General features: G+C 40.4%; 1 protein-coding gene across 1 annotated transcript in view; it reads left to right on the top strand.

Annotated features, from left to right (window-relative positions):
• The window catches only part of MAML2 (mastermind like transcriptional coactivator 2), a 383,751-nt gene that overhangs the window by 248,646 nt on the left and 114,729 nt on the right, over window positions 1-20,376 (top strand). Inside the window, exon 2 of the mRNA XM_025357169.1 lies at window positions 2,856-4,469. Coding sequence (XP_025212954.1) covers window positions 2,856-4,469 — 1,614 coding nt within the window. The remainder of the gene's footprint in view (window positions 1-2,855; window positions 4,470-20,376) is intronic.

Here is a 20,376-nt window from a genome sequence, read left to right as displayed (position 1 = left end):
ATAAATGACTCATTATTATACAATTATCACTAATTCTATTACTGTCTCTACACTCCTCATGGCCTAAAGAAAGTGTGACTGCTGTTTCCCAGAGCGCATACTGCACTGCCCAGGGAGTGGCCCGAGCAGTGAGAGAATCTGGCTGAACAGGTTTTTTTCAAAGCAGTGGAAAATAAATCAAAGGTGATAACCCAAATTTGGAAAAAGAATGTACTCCTTTGTTTGTTCTTTCCTAGTTGTGAAAGAACCTTCCAAATGCAATTTATGCTGAAATAAATCAGAAGCAACATGGCTGACACTCTCTGGTCTGTGTTCTTCCTGATCCCATGAGGATAGACAGTGGTGACTTTGAGTTTCTGCTGAATGTGGTGATAGCTGACCGTGTTCTGTGATGATGTCTACACCAGCGAGTGGACAAGATTAGGAGTCAGCAAATCATGCAGAGACAGCAGAGATGCGGGGAGAGGGGAAGCTTCACACCCAGGTACAAAGCATGCCCAGCCCCTTGCTGCAAATTGTTCGTCACTAAATGTGACATCTCAGGGAACTTGGTTAGAACTTTTCGTTGAAAGTAACAGATGCCCAGTTTGTATTAGCTTAAGCAACATGGAAATTCATTATAAAGATTCCATAGTGTATCAGAGAAAACAAGCAGAGATGCAGAGCTGACCTGGGATTGGAAACAAGCTCCTGAATGATATTTAAACATGTGTCTCTCCTCTGCTTCGTTTTTCTCTCTTTCTACAGATGTGCTTCCTCTATGGCTCTAGTTAACATAATGGAACAACAGCTCACAAGTTTTGTAGATGCAGCCACCTAAAGAGAGCCTGGTCTCACTTTCTCCAAATCCAAAATTCCCATGGAAGGGAGTAATCTCCCTGCCTTGGGTCAGATTCCTTTCTCTGATTACCAATCATCAATGATTATGGTTATAATCTGTTGTACCAACATGACCCATTCACCATAACTATTTACCATCTGTGAGTGAGCAAAACTACAGATAAGGGATGACTGAAACAAGTATTGATGAGCCAGATGACAAAAAGCAGATTCCCGCCTCCCCCCACCCAGCTCTATACTGCATCCTGGCCGTTCTCATATTCCTCATCCTTTTACCTGAAATCTAGGATGTCTCTGTAGTTACTGCCCCTGGCCTCTTCATGCTAGGTTGACCCAAGCCCTAAACAAGTTAATTAGAGCATGGTAGAGTGTAAATGACATGGGCTTTAGAACTACACAAACCTTGAGTTAAAGCCCACTTGCTAGCTGTGTGACCCTGGGCAAGTTACTTAGCCTGTCTGAGTATTGGTTTCCTTATTTATAAATTAAGGGTAATAATACCTTTCTAATGGCATTGATGTGCAGATGAAGGGCAATAAAGTAACCATATTCAAGTGTTTGGTATGTAATACATACTCAGTTATGTTAATTTCCTTTTCTTGATTAGTCTACCTAGAAATCTTCAGGCAGGTGAGAGAGTAGCCATAAGTGAGAAGACAAGAAAGGAGAAGTGATCGAATTTTCTATCTAGGAAATGTCTTCTTTGCCTCAGGTATTTTACAGTTATGCTGAGCAAACACTGAATAATTTCAGTGGGTCTGCAGCACTGGGAAAGCCACACTTTGATAGATATGGTCTCTCACTTCAGAGACAAATCAGCAAGGATATGAGGACGAATGATGAATGTTTTATGTTTCTTTTTAATTTATGAATGTGATGATATGGCTCTTAAGTCTTTCTCTGTACATTTTAAGGCTCATAAAGTATAATCTGATTGCTAGGTTGTGAATGAAGTGCTTTAACATTCATGAAAAGCTTAAACATGTTGCTATTTAGAGACATGCTCCCCTTTCAGAATGTAGTAAGCCACACTTTTTCTATAAATTGTTGTTTATTGAGTTGTTACTGTAACAGGCACTTTCTAAACTTTTATATGCATTATCTCATCCCTTCCTATGAGTTAAGTGCTATCATCCCCATTTTCTGGATTAAAAAATTGAGGTTCAGGTAAGTTGCCGAGGTCACGTAGCATCCAGTGACAGAATTGGCACTTGAGCTCAGTTTAGTCTGCTTCCAGAGCCTAAGCAATTAACACTTCCATTTTGGTAATCAGATTTAGATATAGGAAACAGAAGAAATGAATTCCCAGGAAAATCGGTGCTTAAAGCATCTCATATGAGAAATGATCATCTCATGGCTTTTGTGTGTCCACATAAGGTTGCTACATAGGCTTGGATGCAAAGCAGTGGAATTATAGGAAGAAAAATAGATGAACAATAATAGAATATCTCCTTAGACCTGAGAACTATTCTAATTACTTGCTTAGAGGATAATAGTGATGAAGGGGTTGGGTCTGTGAAAAAAAAGAAACTAGAGATTTGGTCCCAGCTTTAGACTTGTGAGTGTTTTCTATCTTGCTTAAAATTGTGCACACTCTGATCATCTGTAGCTGCGAGGGGTTGTGTGTGCATGCGTGTGGAATATTTTGGCCTGCTCCAGAAAATAACAGTGCTTTAATCTTAGGTACTGTGAATAACTTCTTATGATATTTGAAGGAATCTTTATCCATTGACCTATGAACCACTCATGGGAACCATTGATCTCTAACCTAATTGACCTGCTCCTCCAGAAATATTTTATTTTGTTTTGTTTGTGCTACTGAGAGTTTCATTATATTCCAGACTGTGCTTCATTTGTGCTTTCTTTGTGCCTTTAAAAAAACAAAACAAAACAAAACAAAAACTGAATCTTGTGTATAAATAGAAGAAACATTTAAATATCACATCACTTTTTATTAGAAGCATAATTGGATTAATTTCTCTTATTTTTCCTTTTTGTTCCCTTCTGTCTTTCAGCTCCAGGGTTCCTTGAAAAGAAAACAGGTAGTTAACCTATCTCCTGCCAACAGCAAGCGACCCAATGGCTTTGTGGACAACTCATTTCTTGATATCAAAAGAATTCGTGTTGGGGAGAATCTCACTGCAGGACAAGGTGGCCTCCAAATAAACAATGGACAAAGTCAGATTATGTCAGGGACCTTGCCTATGAGCCAAGCACCCCTGCGAAAGACTAACACTCTGCCATCCCATACACATTCTCCTGGCAATGGCCTGTTTAACATGGGCTTAAAGGAGGTAAAGAAGGAGCCAGGAGAGACTCTGTCTTGCAGTAAGCACATGGATGGCCAAATGACCCAAGAGAATATTTTTCCTAATAGGTATGGAGACGACCCTGGAGAACAACTGATGGATCCTGAGCTGCAGGAACTCTTCAATGAACTGACCAACATATCTGTGCCTCCCATGAGTGACCTTGAACTGGAGAACATGATCAATGCCACCATAAAGCAGGATGACCCATTTAACATTGACTTGGGTCAGCAAAGCCAGAGGAGCACACCTAGGCCCTCCTTACCCATGGAGAAAATAGTGATCAAAAGTGAATACTCACCAGGCCTGACTCAAGGCCCCTCAGGCTCTCCTCAGCTGAGGCCCCCATCAGCTGGCCCCGCATTCTCCATGGCCAACTCTGCCCTCTCCACTTCGTCTCCAATCCCTTCAGTCCCTCAGAGCCAGGCTCAGCCTCAGACAGGCTCAGGAGCAAGTCGGGCCCTGCCAAGCTGGCAGGAAGTATCCCATGCCCAGCAGCTCAAACAGATAGCTGCCAATCGTCAGCAGCATGCCCGGATGCAGCAGCACCAGCAGCAGCACCAGCCTACCAACTGGTCAGCCTTGCCCTCTTCTGCTGGACCATCACCAGGTCCATTTGGGCAGGAGAAAATCCCCAGCCCTTCTTTTGGTCAGCAGACATTCAGCCCACAGAGCTCCCCCATGTCTGGGGTAGCTGGCGGCAGCGGCCAGTCAAAAGTAATGGCTAATTATATGTACAAGGCTGGCCCCTCAGCCCAGGGTGGGCACCTGGATGTGCTCATGCAGCAAAAGCCTCAGGATCTCAGTCGAAGTTTTATTAACAACCCGCACCCAGCCATGGAGCCCCGTCAGGGCAACACCAAGCCTTTGTTTCATTTTAACTCAGATCAAGCAAACCAGCAGATGCCTTCTGTTTTGCCTTCTCAGAACAAGCCTTCTCTCCTACACTACACCCAGCAACAGCAGCAGCAGCAGCAGCAGCAGCAGCAACAGCAGCAGCAACAACAGCAACAGCAGCAGCAGCAGCAGCAACAGCAACAGCAGAGTTCAATTTCAGCTCAACAACAGCAACAGCAGCAGAGCTCAATTTCAGCCCAACAACAGCAGCAGCAGCAGCAGCAGCAACAACAACAGCAGCAACAACAGCAGCAGCAACAGCAGCAGCAGCAGCAACAACCATCTTCTCAGTCCGCCCAATCTCTACCAAGCCAGCCTTTGCTAAGGTCACCTTTGCCACTTCAGCAAAAGCTCCTACTTCAGCAAATGCAGAATCAGCCCATTGCAGGAATGGGATACCAAGTCTCCCAACAACAGAGACAGGTAAGGGTTCTACTACTCCAAATACAGAGTTCCCAGAGATCATTTAGCTTGATCATTATGTTTTGGTTACCATTATGTTTGTATTGGGACAAGATCAAGACCAAAGACAGTAGTGGTCTTGATGGAGTCATATGAAGACCTCATAAAGCCTGGTTCGTTGGGGGCATCTAGAGGCAAGGGCTAGTACTTCCTTGTAGAGCATTAGTGTCACTGTGATCTGTAATGATCAAAGGTTCTTGCTTACTCAGAATAGAGCATTATAATGTACGCTGTTAGTGACATATCCAGTTGTCAATCAGATGGTCATTTATCCAAGCAGTAAATTAGTCATTAAGTCAATGTGCCCTTGCTGAGTACCTACCATGTGCAAGATGTTGTAATTATGCTGAGAATCAGAATGAAGCCAGAGGTGGGATTGAGTATTAAATGACTGATCTACACCTGCACCAACCAACTGGAATATCTAAATGCCCAACCCATCATAATGATCCTGCGATGACTCCCTGTGATGCATGTGGACTGAATATCAGCCTGAAATAAAACATGATCTCTGTCTGCAAGCACAGTAAGGAAAGGGAGACAGGATTTTTCAACTACCATTTCAATACTAGGTAGAAAGAATAATGATATGAGAGCACAGAGTTTTGGTATCTGACCCGGCAAAGGGAAATCAGGGAAGGCTTCTGGAAAAATAATGTCTGAGTTAAGTGTTAAAGGATGAAATCATCATGACTACAGAGAAAAAAATATCTGGTTACCTTATGTCCTTTAGTTAACATAAAACAGAGGTTGAGTCCGCCCCAAATATGAACAATATGAAGACATAACTCTGTCCCTCCAGAGCACATATTGATGAGTTAGTCCTGATCCCCAGGGAACTTGAAAGAAAAAACTCTTCCTGGAAGGAAGGAACTTTGAATATTGCTTTGTACGTGTAATTTGACAGGTCTACATTATCTGTCTAAGCACAAAGATAGCACATTATATGTCAAAACATCATCTCAGGACAGTGTGATGGTGCAGAGCCTAATTCCAATAACATTCCTAGAGTAGTTTTTGTGGCTACTGCCCAGAAAAGAATGCCACAAACACCACAAACTCCGTCCAAGCTAACCTTTGCCCTAGATGTTGTCCAAGAGAACACCAGACTCAATGAGGATTCAAAAGTTATGCACTAAGGACAGCTTTCAGCTCTTTTCCACTGACGTGGGTTTTTAAAAAGTTATAGATTATGGAGAATGAACTTGGAGTAGAGACATACATGTACACATTTTTTTTTCTAAGAAAATTCCTTTTTTAACCCAGGCAATTTTGGGGGCATTTAAAAGCAAGTCATAGAACTATTTTCTAATGCTATATGTAGGCACTTTGATTTGGATGAATGTGGGTTCAAATTCTTACTCTGACAGTCCTAGCTGTGTCACCTCAAGGGACTCACTGAACTTCTCTAAGCCTAGTTCCTCACCTATCAATAGGAGTGAAAAGAAAATCTCCTAGGAGTGTATTGAAAATAAAATGAGGAAATTCTCAGTTCAGAGTCTAGAATAAGTTGATTACTGTTATGATTATGGAAATAAATCACCAAAATGTTATTTTTAAATAAGCACTGCTATTATATAGGAGAGGCATTGGAGTAAATCCCAAATTCTAACATAAACAGTATTGTGGAAATAAAAGAGAATTATCCCTAATTTTTCCACTATCCAGCAGCTTGAGTGTATTGCAATTTACCCTTTTTAGGCCCAGATTTCTGACCATAAAAATGGAAATTATAAATAATGAGATAGCAGTGAGTTAGCATTTATAACCGGTATGACTTCTGCCTCCCTTACTTGTGGCATTTCATTTCATCCGTATGAGGGAAATGCCATTATTTCCATGTTACAGGTAAGAGAATTGAGGCACAGAGAGGTTCAATAGCTTTCCCAAGTTCACACAGATAATGAGTAGCAGCTGCGGGATTCTGATGATCTACTCTGAAGCCTATACTTTCAGCCACTAGGATCTACAGCTCACAGGTGGCATTTGCTGGAATCCTTATAGATCACTGTGGAATTCTTAAAAAGAATATTCTTCTAATGTTGAGCCCTACTTACATAATCTACATAGTAGATTAAGTCCTTTGGGATAAAAACATATTCTAAATGTCTATTCTTTAGAGATGCTAAAGAAATTTTACATACACACACACAACTGTGTGCTATTAGCCTTCCTGAGGGTAAACATTATGGAGTTAACCAAAATAAACAATTTACAACAGGAGATAGATGGATAGATAGATAGAATTTTTTTTTTTTTTTTTTTTTTTTGAGGTGGAGTCCCGCTCTGTCATCCAGGCTGGAGTGCTGTGGCTTTATCTCAGCTCACTGCAACCTCCACTTCCCAGGTTCAAGTGATTCTCCTGCCTCAGCCTCCTGAGTAGCTCGGATTACAGGCAAGCACCACCACACCTGTCTAATTTTTGTATTTTTAGTAGAGATGGGATTTCACCAAGTTGGCCATGCTGGTCTAGAACTCCTGAGCTAGTGATCCGCCTTCCTCAGCCTCCCAAAGTGCTGGAACTACAGGCGTGAGCCACCGCATGGAAATATATATCTTTGGTGCCCCATCAGTCCTTTTCTGGGAGCCTCCCTGCCACGTCCAACATCCTCTGGCCTGTTTCCGGACATATTGCTGATATCAGCAACTATAAACCATATTCCTGACCTCTTAGTCCCCACTCAAGTATCTAGGACCAAAGCCCACCAATGGGTGCTGATGGCCAAATCAACAAACATCTTCCAATGCCTCAGATAATTGTTTACATTCTCCTAGGGCATATGACATATATGATACAGAGTTAATTTTCATCTCTTCCAGAAGACCCTTAAAAAGTGGTGGAAATGTGGCAGCATTTCAGGTTAAGGGCTTCTCTTCTAAACAGGGGGTAGCCACCCATTTAAAGTTTTATCCCAGCTTTATAGACTGAACCACATTGTCCCTTCCAGATCAATAATTCTATAACACACCATCCCAAAATCATGTGACTGAGTTTTAAGCAAGTATACTACAGCTGTGTAGTCAAGTAAGTATTGCTCTTTGGAAAGTATTCATATTTAGGAGGGAAGTGTACACATTCTAATAATGACGCTATAGTTCGATACAGCTATAGAATTTTCTCTGGGGATTGTCTCTAGGGCTTATAGCACATTTGGTAGACTATTACCAACACAGTAACATTCATCCTATCGGGGCAATTTTTGCAAACAGTCAAGCTGGGTAATGCTGCTTTGGGTCAAAACCAAGGGATAACTGTGATGTGACAAGGCTGCATTGCAAGTGTGGTGTGTGAGCTTTCTCTGAAGGCGGTTAAAGAAAGTGAGCTCCTTCTCAAGATGTTAATTTTGAGGAGCAACTTTTATTTTATATACATACTTCTAAGATTCTTCTGATTCTCGTTGTCTCATCCAGTGTGTTGGCATGTGTCCTCAACTCAGAGAGAGTAGTTTTAAGTTTTCCATCTGTAATAGACAGTACAAATGTCTATTCTCATTCTAGAACAGCTAAATCTCTGTTACTGATGACCAAAGTCATGGATAGGGTGGGGGATTTGGAATTAAGCAACTCTTAAATTTATCAACTAAAACATCCTAAAGGAAACCAGTCATGTGGGTTTTTTTCCTGCTTGTCATACTCACTTTGTGTCAAACATAGGACGATTTACTATGGGATTTGTTACTTGAAGCTCTTTAGCCTGGTGGAAATCTTGGTTCTCTGCTACAAATTGGTAAACTAAATTTGTTGATCAGTTACTTGCAGTTTACCTCATAGGTGTGCAAAGGTGACCTTCCCTTTACCTGTCAGAACTCTGAACCCAGACAGATCCACATTTGCAGCTAGAGACTGAATGTGGGCAATTCCTATGCCCCTTCCCCTTTACTGTGTACCTACCTCCATTTTCCTACAGGTAAATGATTCCTGAGAGATGGATGCAGTGTAGTAAAATTATTCAATAAATCCTTATTGTTCCATGCTTGGGGTGGTTTTAAGTAATCTCTTCTTCAGAGACTGGGAGAACAAATGCTATTTGGTGTTTTACAAAATGTCTACAGCAGACTCTTGTCTTGCTAATATTTGTAGCTTGGCACATGGAGATACCTCTTAGCTATAATTTTCTTCCCTTCCTGATTTGAGGATTATGGGAGAGGGCAAGATGGGGATGCAATGCATGCATTTCTGATTTATCTTCAAGTCAGTGAACACTTATTTAAGTTGTGAAAGAGTTATTGGCTGATCAGGACTCATGAGGGTTTAAGCCAAAAGCGCTTACCTCTTGAACCAAAAAGTGATCTTTTTCAGAGCTATATAATCAGTCACTTAAAAGTGTGAATTTTTTTTCTAACATTGGATCCATGCAACTCAAGTGGATTCTATATTTGGTTTAGATTTCTCCCATATTTAAAACTTCTTGGAGGGAAGGCAGCCAGTGAATGGATGGTTTGTTATGACTGAAACATAAATTTGTACATTGCCTCCTTAGTTTAAAGCCAAGCTCCTCAATCATATATTAATAACTTCACCCTACTCTCTCTTCCTAGCCAAGCTTATCCTTCACTACACCATATCAACCCTTGGTGTAAATCAGGCACATCTCCTAATGTTCTCTGCCCCACTTCTTTAAGGTAGCATTGTAAATATCCAATCTTAAGGATGAACACACAGAAAATTGTTTCCAAATTGGCCTGGGTGGCAGTGGAGAAATCAATGTAACTCTCATATGCTGACAATACCTCTACATCCTTATAATTGTCCAATGAAAGTGCCAGAAAAGAAACAGATATCTTGTATTGGCTGGAAATGTCTTTTCCAATGAGAAAATAAAGATGAATTTAGTGTTTTGCAATAATATGATATCCAAGTCACTCCTTTGCTGGATCCTAGAGGTTGGCTGAAGGTCCTCCAGTTAGGCTGGTGCCAGAGTTTGGGTTCATAGGCTAGAATAGATTAGAGGAAGTCAGGAGCATGGAGGGCCAAAGCAAAACCAAGCCAAAGTCCTACAAAAGCAGAGAAACAAAATTTGTCAGTATATTCATAGCCAAGAAGAAGGCCAAAAAGATGGTGACATACCTGCAGTCAAGGGTAAATATAATGACATGAAATCTATAGTGAAGATGGAATAGAGACTCAAGAGATGCAAGGTGATCACTGCAAATGACTCTCGACCATTTACTCACCTTGGCTGAGTCTTGGCAAAAGGGAACAAGGTTGATACAGACATGCTGTGGGTTGTCAATGGGAGGCCAGGAGCATTATGTTTACATTTTCATTTTATCTTTGATATTTCACCATTTGTCTTTTAAGTTTACAAAGGAAGGAAAAATTTGTTTTTAATACTCCATGAAACTAGTGCTTGACCAGAATGCAGAGTGAGTTTCCAGATACATATGTTGATATAATTAGTATTGAAGAATCATAATTGGAAAATTAACAGGAGGAACTTGGTGTCTTTTTTGTTCTTTTGTCATTATTCTGTTGGTTGGTTGGTTGGTTAGTTGGTTGGTTTTAACATTAGCACTAACTCTGTGCCATATACAAATAACTCAAATGGTAGCTGTAATCAACCATTTTTCACAGGTGAGGACACTGATGCTCAGAAAGATCAACTCACTTCCTCAGGGTTATAGTTAGTAATTGACCTGATTTTATAGTCAGGGCTCATAATTACTATGCTGCTTAAATTAAGGAAATAGGTAGAAGTGGTTTGGGTAGTGTTGTCAGGGCCTTCTTTACGATATATGTTTGAAATTTCACTGTTTTCTACAGTCCCAGGCAAAATCATCACCTCAGGAAAAATTTAAGTCAATTCCAATGTAGGGAGGGATCTTTAGTCAAATTCACACTGATCTTGCCTTATCTGAATCCACAGATCTCTCAGTTTCCTGATCTGCCTACCAGGAGCCATGAACTTACTGAATATTGCTCCATTCTTAGCTCTGGCTAAGCTTCTATTCACTTGTTTAAAAACATATGTATTGTGTGCCTGCTATTTGCCAAGCACAGTTCTGGATTACTGATGCTACACCTGAGATCAAATAAGAAATTGTGGTGCAGTAATGAAAGCATAAAATTTTCAAAGTTTTTTAAAAATTAAATAATCAGATTGTTTTCAAATTGAGCTATTTTCATCATATCTCAGGCTTATTATTGTTTCTGTTGCTAGGCTGATTTGCTGATGGGCTTCTTGGTACCTCTGTTCCCAGATTAAAATGGGAGAAAAAACAAGAAAGTGAGAATGCAGTTTAATTTTTAAAGCAAACATTTCTGGAGTTTTGTTAGGTATTTTACATAATAAAGAAAATTCATTCATTCTCTTTCTCTTTAGCATCATCCATTCGAATTTAAGAATCTTTTCAGTATCACTGTTAGAGTTTCACAATGGGATGAAACCGTAATTCTTGCCTTCATTCGTTCATATGATGAAAATGTATAGAGCACCTACAATGTTCCAGGAACTGGGGATTAAAAGATTAAATGACCCCCTTCATACCCATATAATCTCAAAGATCAGGAAAACATGGTTCCTTCCCTGGCTGAGCTTTTGATCTGAAGGAGGTATCTGTCCTTATTACTTTGTGAATTCCCATTCGGTAATTACATTACATTTTCTCAATTCTTAACAGTCCATTCTATAAGAAGTGAGCAAAAATCATGTGGGCATTTCCCGTAAGTCAACAAGTTTCATTTTAAACATGTTATTTTAACCTTTCACAGAATAGAACTCTATTTGCTGGATATTCTACTTTATTTTCTATTTTATTTTGTTATCCTAGTATGTAGTAGCTCAGAGCACAATGGAGTGAATTTGTGTAAAGCAACAATTAACTCCTCTTTCCCTCAATAAAGAAATAAACACAATAACAAGAAGAACATGTTAGCCTTGGGATCATAATACATACGGTTCAACTCCACAGTTAGGGGAATGGCTTCTATTATTCTCATTCCAAGGTCTTTGTCTGTGTGTCACATCCATCAATAAGAGCTGTGCATTTAAAGCATTAGTGGGTAAGTTAGCCTGTTGAATACCAAGTTTCCGACTAGGGAAAGAGAGGGTGTAGGGTTAAGAAATAGATTTGAACCTGGAGATGGAAATGCAAGAGGGTTAATGGAAAATCTGACAGATATTTAACTGTAATGTGCATTAATGTAGGTGACTCAAACAATCCCCTTTGCACTCATTCTAATTAGTTGTGCCTTTTCTAATCAGATGTTAGTTGTTATCAGTTTGGTAGAAGCGGGTAGTGGTTCTTTTTGTGAAAATCCAAAGGAGGCAAAAACTCGTTTAGCCAGTGCACTAATCAGTAAATTTGCACATTAATGGTTAATTAAAGTTAGGCTCAAAGGCTTGAGATTCAGAAGGTGTTTACTATAAGGAGTTCTGGGTTTCAAACAGAAGACTGTACAAATGTTTAGACTAGTAGGATCAGAGAGATGTAATGTCAGTGAATCATCTTAACTCTTTTACATTGTGTCTCAAGCAGGAGAAACCAAACTTAAACACACACACACATACGCACAGCCTAGGCAGCTCTCTGGATACTAATTAGAGAACTCTGGCTCAATGTTTGCATTTCATGCAATGAATCTGAACAATAAAGTGGTGCCTAATTCTCTAAGCAATAAATTAAGTTGAACATAATAGAGGGAAGCCAATGACTGCTTCCCTGTGCATCCTGCAAAATCAAGTTTTCAAGATCCTCGATGACGAAAGAACGGGGGTGGTTGACCTATTTCCCCTTCATTCTACTGTGAGTTCTCTCCACCCTTAACCACTAGCATTTTCCACAGTTTGCTTTTCACAGGCTCCTAAGTTCAGCTCCGCCTTTATGAAACGTGAATTTCATAAACAGGGAGCTTACTGGGTCCTGCTTGGTAGTCCACAGGTCTGTGTGTGTGAGCACAGGAGTGTGTGTATCCCACTTTCTGGTCTTTGGCTCACGTCTCTGCTCTGTGATTCTGAGTCTTTGTCCAGTTCTTTCTCCCCTTGCCTGTACTCTCTCTTCTTTGACCCTTTCCCTATAGACCAGTTTTGAACTAGCCTCTTTTCCTTGACCGTTTTCAGACTGTTTCATGGCAGGCCTTGAAAGGGGGAGGGATTGGGGACTTGTAGCCACTGGAGTTATTATTGGCAACAGTGGTGAAGGGACGTTTCCGGGGAGAGGATCCATGCTGGGAAGAGGCATGAGGCTAATAAGCTGGCCAGCCCATCTCCACATCCCCCAGTCTCTGGCACAGATGAATGAGTCCTGAATGGACATGCCCTTGGACAAACCATATCCAGAACAGCTTCTGACCATTGTCCCTGCTTGCTTCTCATGCTTGCTAACTGACCTGCCTCCTTCCAGTCCTGCCAACATGGAACCAGAGTGAGCATTCTAAAATAGGAATTTAATCATATCATCACCTGCATAAAACCTTTAAATGGGCTTCATTTTCTCAGGAGAAAGTCCAACTCCATATGGAGCTTATAAATCCCCGTATGATCTGAATCCTGCCAAGGTCTCCAAAGTCATTGGTTTTCATTCCCAGCCTTTTTCTTCCCTTGACTCCTACCCATTCACTCATCCTTTCCCCAAACTCACATACACTCTGCACTTAGCAGCCTTCATAATATGTCCTCCAGTTCCTGAGAAGTGTCATGCTTTCTCTCAACCCTAGGTCTTCAAATGTGCTGTTCCTTCTGCCTGGAACACTCTTCTGCTCTACTCTGCTTGGCTAACCTAATCCTAAGCTTTCTTCAGTCTCAGCTGAGACATCATTTCCCCTAGAAGGTTTCCCTGGTCTCCTAATATGGATTAGCTCCCATCCTATTTGCTGTGGTAGCTCCTTCTGCTTCCTCTCTTTGAGCATGCATTACCTCTCATATATCTTTGTTCTTGTGCATCTCCCATAAATAGCCTGCAAGCTAGTTGAATACAGAGGTCACATCTGTCTTATTCAGCACTGTATTCCAACCCCTAACACATCTAGTATGTTGCAGGGACCCAGAACATAGTTGTTGAACAAGTGGACAAATAAATTATACCATTGACTTATCATCCTTTCTTTTGTTCTGGGGATTTAAGAGCCCATCCCCTCGCCCAACAGAAGTTAGGAACAGGAGCTAGCACTTCCACCTTCCTCCATACCAACTCTGCCCTCTACACACCATTTGCCCAGGGACCTAGTCTTAGTCTGAGTCCTAGTCCTTCCAGTTCTAGTTGTCAGAGCTGGAAGGCAGAGAATGCCCTCCCAGCTGCCCCATGGATCAAATCTATGGGATGAGATTCTGAAGAGGCCCTTTTGGTGGGGGCTGGACTGGCCTACATGCTGGGGAATCATATGGGTAAAAGTAAAGTAAGAGAGTTTCATTGAGGATACTTCAGGTGACTTTTTTTCTCTCATCCTGAAGGCAATGGAAAGTTATGAAAAAAACTGCATAGGTTATTTTTAAGCAGAAATATAACTTGTGCCTGGCAAAAGGTAATTGCTTAATTCAAATGCATTGAATGTCAGTGAATCAAAATTGCTCTTTAGAAAAGTCACTCTAGTAGCAGGATAAAGAACACACTGGAGGGGGCAGCTCCTGCCAACCTCACAATGTCAAGAATTCACCCATCCTCTGTGCCATTGTCTCCCTTGCACCCCACATGCCACTTCTCAGAGGCCGACATTGAACTTCAGCTCTTGCTCCAGAAGATGTATTCCATCAATCTTGTATCTTACATCTTTAATCTCTCCTTTCCATATTCAAACATGCTCAAACCCCAGCATTCTCCAAAAATGATGTTTCATTCACTCTTGTATCCCTTTGAGCCCCATTTTGAACCAGGGTCAGAACATTTGCAGTTAGGACACTTCCTCTCTCCCTTCCTAGGTGCTACTGCCCACACCACTGCATGACCATCCACATCTCTGCCTCCACTGCTGCTGCCTTTGTGCTTTGATACTGTAATTCTCCTTTTTACCTGCTTCTTTCCAGCTACCTTGTCCCTCCAGATGGTAGTTAGACAGCGTGACTAAGCAATTCTGCCTTGCTCCATACTCCTTAGGGATGAGGCCAGTAACTGGGGTTCCAGTTATCTCTATTGCTTTTGCCAGTCCTCCTTCCTGGAACTGCAGCTTTACCCCAGATCCAATCATTTCCTGGGGCTAGACCTCACAGCATCAGCTCTCCTCCCTATGAATGCCTTTTGCCCTACCGCTGCCTGATCCCTACTGGCTGTGACATCCTGTCCACCTTCTTAGGCAGTTCTACTGGTATCTTAGAACCCCAGCCTTTCACTCTCTCCATCCCCTTCCCTGAGTGTCCATGTTGCTGTAATCACCCCATTTCATGAAACAAAGTTAGTTTCTTCTCCCTCTAGTACCCACAGCACAGTGCAAACCTTTCAGTATAGTTCTTACCATACTGTATTATAATTTTGTTTAGGTCTTTGGTCCACTGAACTGTGAACTCCTGGAGGGTTGGGACCACAAAATTTCTTTTTCCCATCTCTGAACTCACAAAGCATTTTGCATTTCTCATTACATTCATTGTTTTCTGCCTTGAATTGTAGTTAAGTCCATACCTTAACCCCTCTACTAGACTTCAAGCTCCTTGAAACCATGTCTGTACGTAATTGATCTTTGTACCACCAAGGGCAAACAAAGTACCTGAGAGAAAGTGTCAATATACAGGCAAAGAAAAAGAGGCAGGACAAAGGAAAGAAAGGAAAGAAGTTATGCAATGGGGGTGTGTGTGTATGTTGTAGACTATAGGCTGTATAATCTTGAAATCAAAGAAAATGAAATGGGTTTGAATAATTTTATATGAATTTAAATATAAAATATACATTATTGAGAATTTATGTATTACTTCAAAAATGTTGTAAGTATCTTCATGTCCATGTGACTCTGACCAAGTTATTTAAATTCCCTGAAACTAAGCTGTATCATCTGTTAAATGAGAATGACAATACCTGTTTTTCAGGATTGTTGAAAATTTTCCATGGTTCATGAAATAACCCATGAGATATACAACAAACACAGGGCCTGCGCCTTGAAGGCAATTGACAAACGTTAGCTTGCTTCTCTTTGCAAATAAGTACCCTCCGATAAAATAATACAAATTAAATGTTAGTAGACAATTTCAATGGGTGATTTTCAAAACTCTGAGCACTCATTTAACTCTGAGTTTCCTAGCAACTAAGGTCAAAAGGAAGTATGTGGGAATACAGAAGTTGTTTTTTTTTTTTTAATATATGAAAACCATACACATTCATGAAATGAAGGCAAACTTTTTTCTAGAAATAAATTCAGAGGTACATTTATCCTCAGGGGAATTAGGTAACATGATGGACATCTTCTACTGGAAATTTTGGAAAGACACCATGACACTGTTGACTTTGATGTTTCTCTTTTTAAGCTGCATTATAAAATTTTATATGAATATTACACTTTAATTCAGTATTATACTTTAATTCAGTAAAGGCTTTCCTCCAGGAAGCTGAGATAATGTGGTTACAGTTATAATGTTTTCTGAAGATGTATTTCAATAGTTTTCACACTTTCTTCCAGCAAGAACACTTCTTTCATCCCTTATCCTCTTCCCCATTCCCTCATCCCCTGCCTTTTCAGGATTTTCCTAAGGCAACTCCCAGAACTTTAAGTTCCTTCAGGACAGTTTGCAAACCAGTGTTCTAGTTTAACCCATGAATAGGGGATATAGACTTTATAGGAATGTATAATTAAAATGCCCATTATATTGCCTCACTCAAATATCAGTTTTCTCAAATGAGTCTTTGGCAAACCTATGCATTGTGTAAAATGGATTAGACCTGAGGAGTGTCTACCTCCGAATCAGGTTCAGGTTTCAGGGACAGCTTTCTGAAACCTTTCAATATGTGATAATCTTATTCCTGCAGATAGAACAAAACAATGAACTCCAGGTATGATGCCTGTACTTCCCAGACTAAACTCATTTAAAATCACCTGAAAAAAAATTCAGCAACTGGTATAGTTATTTATCATTCAGCAAATACTTGATCACTGCCTATATGTGGCAAACCATGCCAACTGCTATGAGAAATGTAACAACTGGGGTATGCTCTGTGGTAGGAAGAGCATGAGAATGAGAGACGTAACACAGGAAGTCTGGACCCAAACTTGCTGCTAAGGATTTTACCTTGAGTCATCAGGCCTTGCTCACTGCCTTTGTTAAAATTTTATTCTATTCTTTTGAATTTATGATTCCAAAATGCAATTACTGTCTTCATGTTTAAATTTGAGTCTTACCTTTATCAAAGTAACACATAAATATAGTTTAAAAAGACAAATCTTGTTAAATCTATTCCCTGGCCCCTTTTCCCTCACTCTTTTCAGTCTCAAGAGGAAACCACTTTCATCATTTTTAGTTGCTTCTCCTGGTATCTACCATTATGTACCTAAATGCATCCATACCCGATACTCTTGATTGATTAATTTTAGGCCATATCCATTACATATTATTATAGTAGATGAAGATTTCAGTTCTATTTTCAACCCTTCCTTTCTCTCCCCTTTTGCCACAATATAGTCAGGTAAAAAATTTAGATAAGTGTTTTCAGAATTTATGAAGAGATAAATAGTATTTACTGCTGAGATAAGCAGTATACTGTAATTATAATTCTTATCCAGGAGTCATGTACCTAACTTTTCTTTCATTTGTGAAGTTTCCTTACATCTCTGGCTGTCTTGTCATACCATCTAACAGCTCTGTGAAACATTTCTCAATACATTTTCCACACTGATACTTCTCATCTCCACAGGAGCCCTCTGTCCCCAGCCACAGCCTTAATGGGTGTTCCCTACGCCTGCTGATACAGCTGTCATCCTACGACTTCCTGCCACCATACTTAGAATCTCTTCACTCCTTTCCTTGATTGGGTTCCCTGTTTCCGGATCCCTTTTGTCACTCTATTTGTTTGTTTACTCTCTCATTTTGTTGCATTTCATCTGATAGTCACTTCCTGACCAAGGGTGTGTGAAGGGGAAAGTGTTAGAAGCTTCCTAGGTGTCTTTGGTGCCACAGAGTATGCAAAGAAGAGATAAGGAAGTAAACCTCATTTATTGAGCATCTACTTTATGCCAAGTGCTTTCTCCGTGACATTTCTAGGAAATAGAAATAATTTTCTCCTCTTTACAGATGAAGAGGTTGAGAGTAGAGTGGCTTAGTAATTTCCTTAAGGTTAAACAGCTAGCAGGTGGCAGAACTGGAATCCAGATCCATGTTTATCTAATTCTAGCCATTCTCCACACACTGCATCTCTCAGCCAAAAAGCTTAAATACACAATCCTTGCCCTCAAGGAATTTGCTCAATCATGTGTTCAATCCAATGTCAAGTAATTGTTATTTTTCTGGGCCAATTTTCTCCCTTTTTACGTGTGTGTAATATACATGTGTATCTATATAATTTAAGTCTGGTTAAAGACTTAAATTACTTTCATAGTCCCAAGTACATCAAGTTTTATTATTAGATTTTCCATGAAATTCTAAAACAGTTATTTCTAAAGGAGATTTCAGGTCTTTATTTCCCTATTTATCAGGTATTGGGCAATTAGGGTCTGATCTGGTTACAACTGAAACTATCTTGGTGATTTTGCCCTTCTCTCTAGTGGATTTTGGTTTCTATGCCGGATCATTTGCTGACATTTATCACATTTAGCTCCTGCCTAAAAGACATTCAGAATAACAGGTGGAAAATTAACTACATAGAAGGAATGATGCACACTTCTGACTGTTTACTGTACCAGCAGACTACTCCAAGCTGCACACCTTGAAGTCTGAATTGATATCCTTGTTGGAAACAAAGCAGAATAGTAAGCACAAAGAGTGGAGACCTAGGAAAGGATTTAAAATGAATGAAAGAAGGTAGAATCATTGCTTTTTAGTGAATAATTTACTGACAGGTCTCATGTGCAAGCAAACAGTACCATTGATGCATTCCATTTATGCTGGCACAGCTGAAGCCCTCTGATTTTCCTCACCTAGACATGGCTGTCATTAATCAAGGGAAGTTACATGGACTAGAACAAGAAGACAGTTCTGTCGACACACTTCTAGCACTGTTCTCTAGCAACATTTGGTTCTTGTTCCAGTATCATTGCTCTCAGAAGCAGAGGCCCTTTCATTTAGTTAGAAATTAGCAGTAGATACCTGCTCTGTGAACAGTCTCTGATTTTGAGTGTTCAGTTCCAAAAATTCATTTTCAATTCAGTTGTTTGGCATTTCTGGTACAGTTTTTCCTAAATTGTAGGAACAATTTAAAGAAAGTGCATTAAGTCCTCCTGCTAGCCTATACAAAGTCTGTTTGACTTATATGACATTGAACTATCTATGATTGAACTATCCATGATAACACAGTGTACTATCCATGGTTTCTAAAATATTACATTCTTTTAAAAATACGAGATTTGTTCAGTGTACACTGATTGAGCCAGGCACAGTGGTGGAATGAGAAATATAATCTATTTAGTGAAACGGAGAATTTCAGGACAAGAGAGAAATGTGAGTCCCAGATGTGCACAGAGCACTTTGCTATGGAAACCACAGAGAAGGAGCATCCACCTCAGCCTGGCTCCAGGTTCGAAATGGGGAGACTATGAGCATTTTCAGCTGCACTCTCATAGAAGAGAGGAGCAATCCTTCAGACCGGGAAAGACGGAAAAGGAGATTGGCCAGAACAAGACCTGGGAGGGAGCACAGAGCTCTTCATTTCCAGTGGTTCTTTATAGCATGGACATTTACAGCATAGGTACTGCCCGAATGCCCATCCACACCAGTGTTGGGAACTGAATTTTGTTTATGTCATTTATCAAGATATAATAGTTTTGAGTCATCAGTTGTATTTCTATAACCTATAAAAAGAGCACCAGGTAAGGCAGAGCCCACCACCACTGCAGCCACACCCAGAGTCTTCACTATGCTGTACTGTGGACTCTGCATCAGACCTGGGAGGCAGGACTCAGTGGATGAGGCTGTGTTTTCCATTTCTGAGTACAGTCCACAAAATGTGTGCTTCTGAGAAAGCAGTAGTCGTCTTACATCCAAGAGTATTTCTAAAATAAAGTTTCGACCCACATACATGATGAAATTGAAACTACCCACATTGTCAAAGCCAGAAAGAGAGTAAAAAAGATGGTGTAGGCCAGCCGTGGTGGCTCACGCCTGTAATCCCAGTACTTTGGGAGGCTGAGGCAGGTGGATTACTTGAGGTCAGGAGTTCAAGATCAGCCTGATCAACATAGTGAAACCCTGTCTCTACCAAAAATACAAATATTAGCTGGGTATGGTGGCGTGTGCCTGTAGTTCCAACTATTTGGGAGGCTGGGGCGGGAAAATCACTTGAACCTGGGAGGCAGAGGTTGCAATGAGCCTAGATCATTCTACTGCACTCCAGCCTGGGCAATAGAGCGAGACTGTCTTTAAAAAAAAAGAGAGAGAGAGAGAGAGATGGGTTAAAAAGTCAGAAAGAGAGATCCCAAGGGAAAAATAAAAGGATATTTGAGCCAAAAAATGCATTTCTGATGATCTCTTCTGCTATATAAAGATACTTTATAAGGCAATTTTAACTCTGATAACTTGCCCATTTCTGCTTGCAGAAGAAAGTCAGTCATTCTCACAGAAATCTCCATTCGTTTTTCCTCCTTATATTTCATTCAATTTTGTGAGGAGGGATGGGAGGGCCCAATTTTGCTATTGTAAAATTGTTTCTCATTTTTCTGAGCACTTGAAATGGGGTCAGATCTAAATGGCTATGAATGCAACATGGATCCAAAGGCCCAAAGGTCAGGTCCCACTTGGACAGTTTTGATATATGTAAAGTGCTCCTAACATTCATTTATAGAGAGCAGCAAGAAGGTTGAGCTGTGG

The sequence above is a fragment of the Theropithecus gelada genome, chromosome 14 (genome assembly GCF_003255815.1).
Source record: "Theropithecus gelada isolate Dixy chromosome 14, Tgel_1.0, whole genome shotgun sequence".
In the NCBI taxonomy this organism is placed as follows: domain Eukaryota; kingdom Metazoa; phylum Chordata; class Mammalia; order Primates; family Cercopithecidae; genus Theropithecus; species Theropithecus gelada.
Note: the sequence above shows the minus strand (reverse complement) of the source record. Positions and strands in the feature narration are given on the sequence as shown.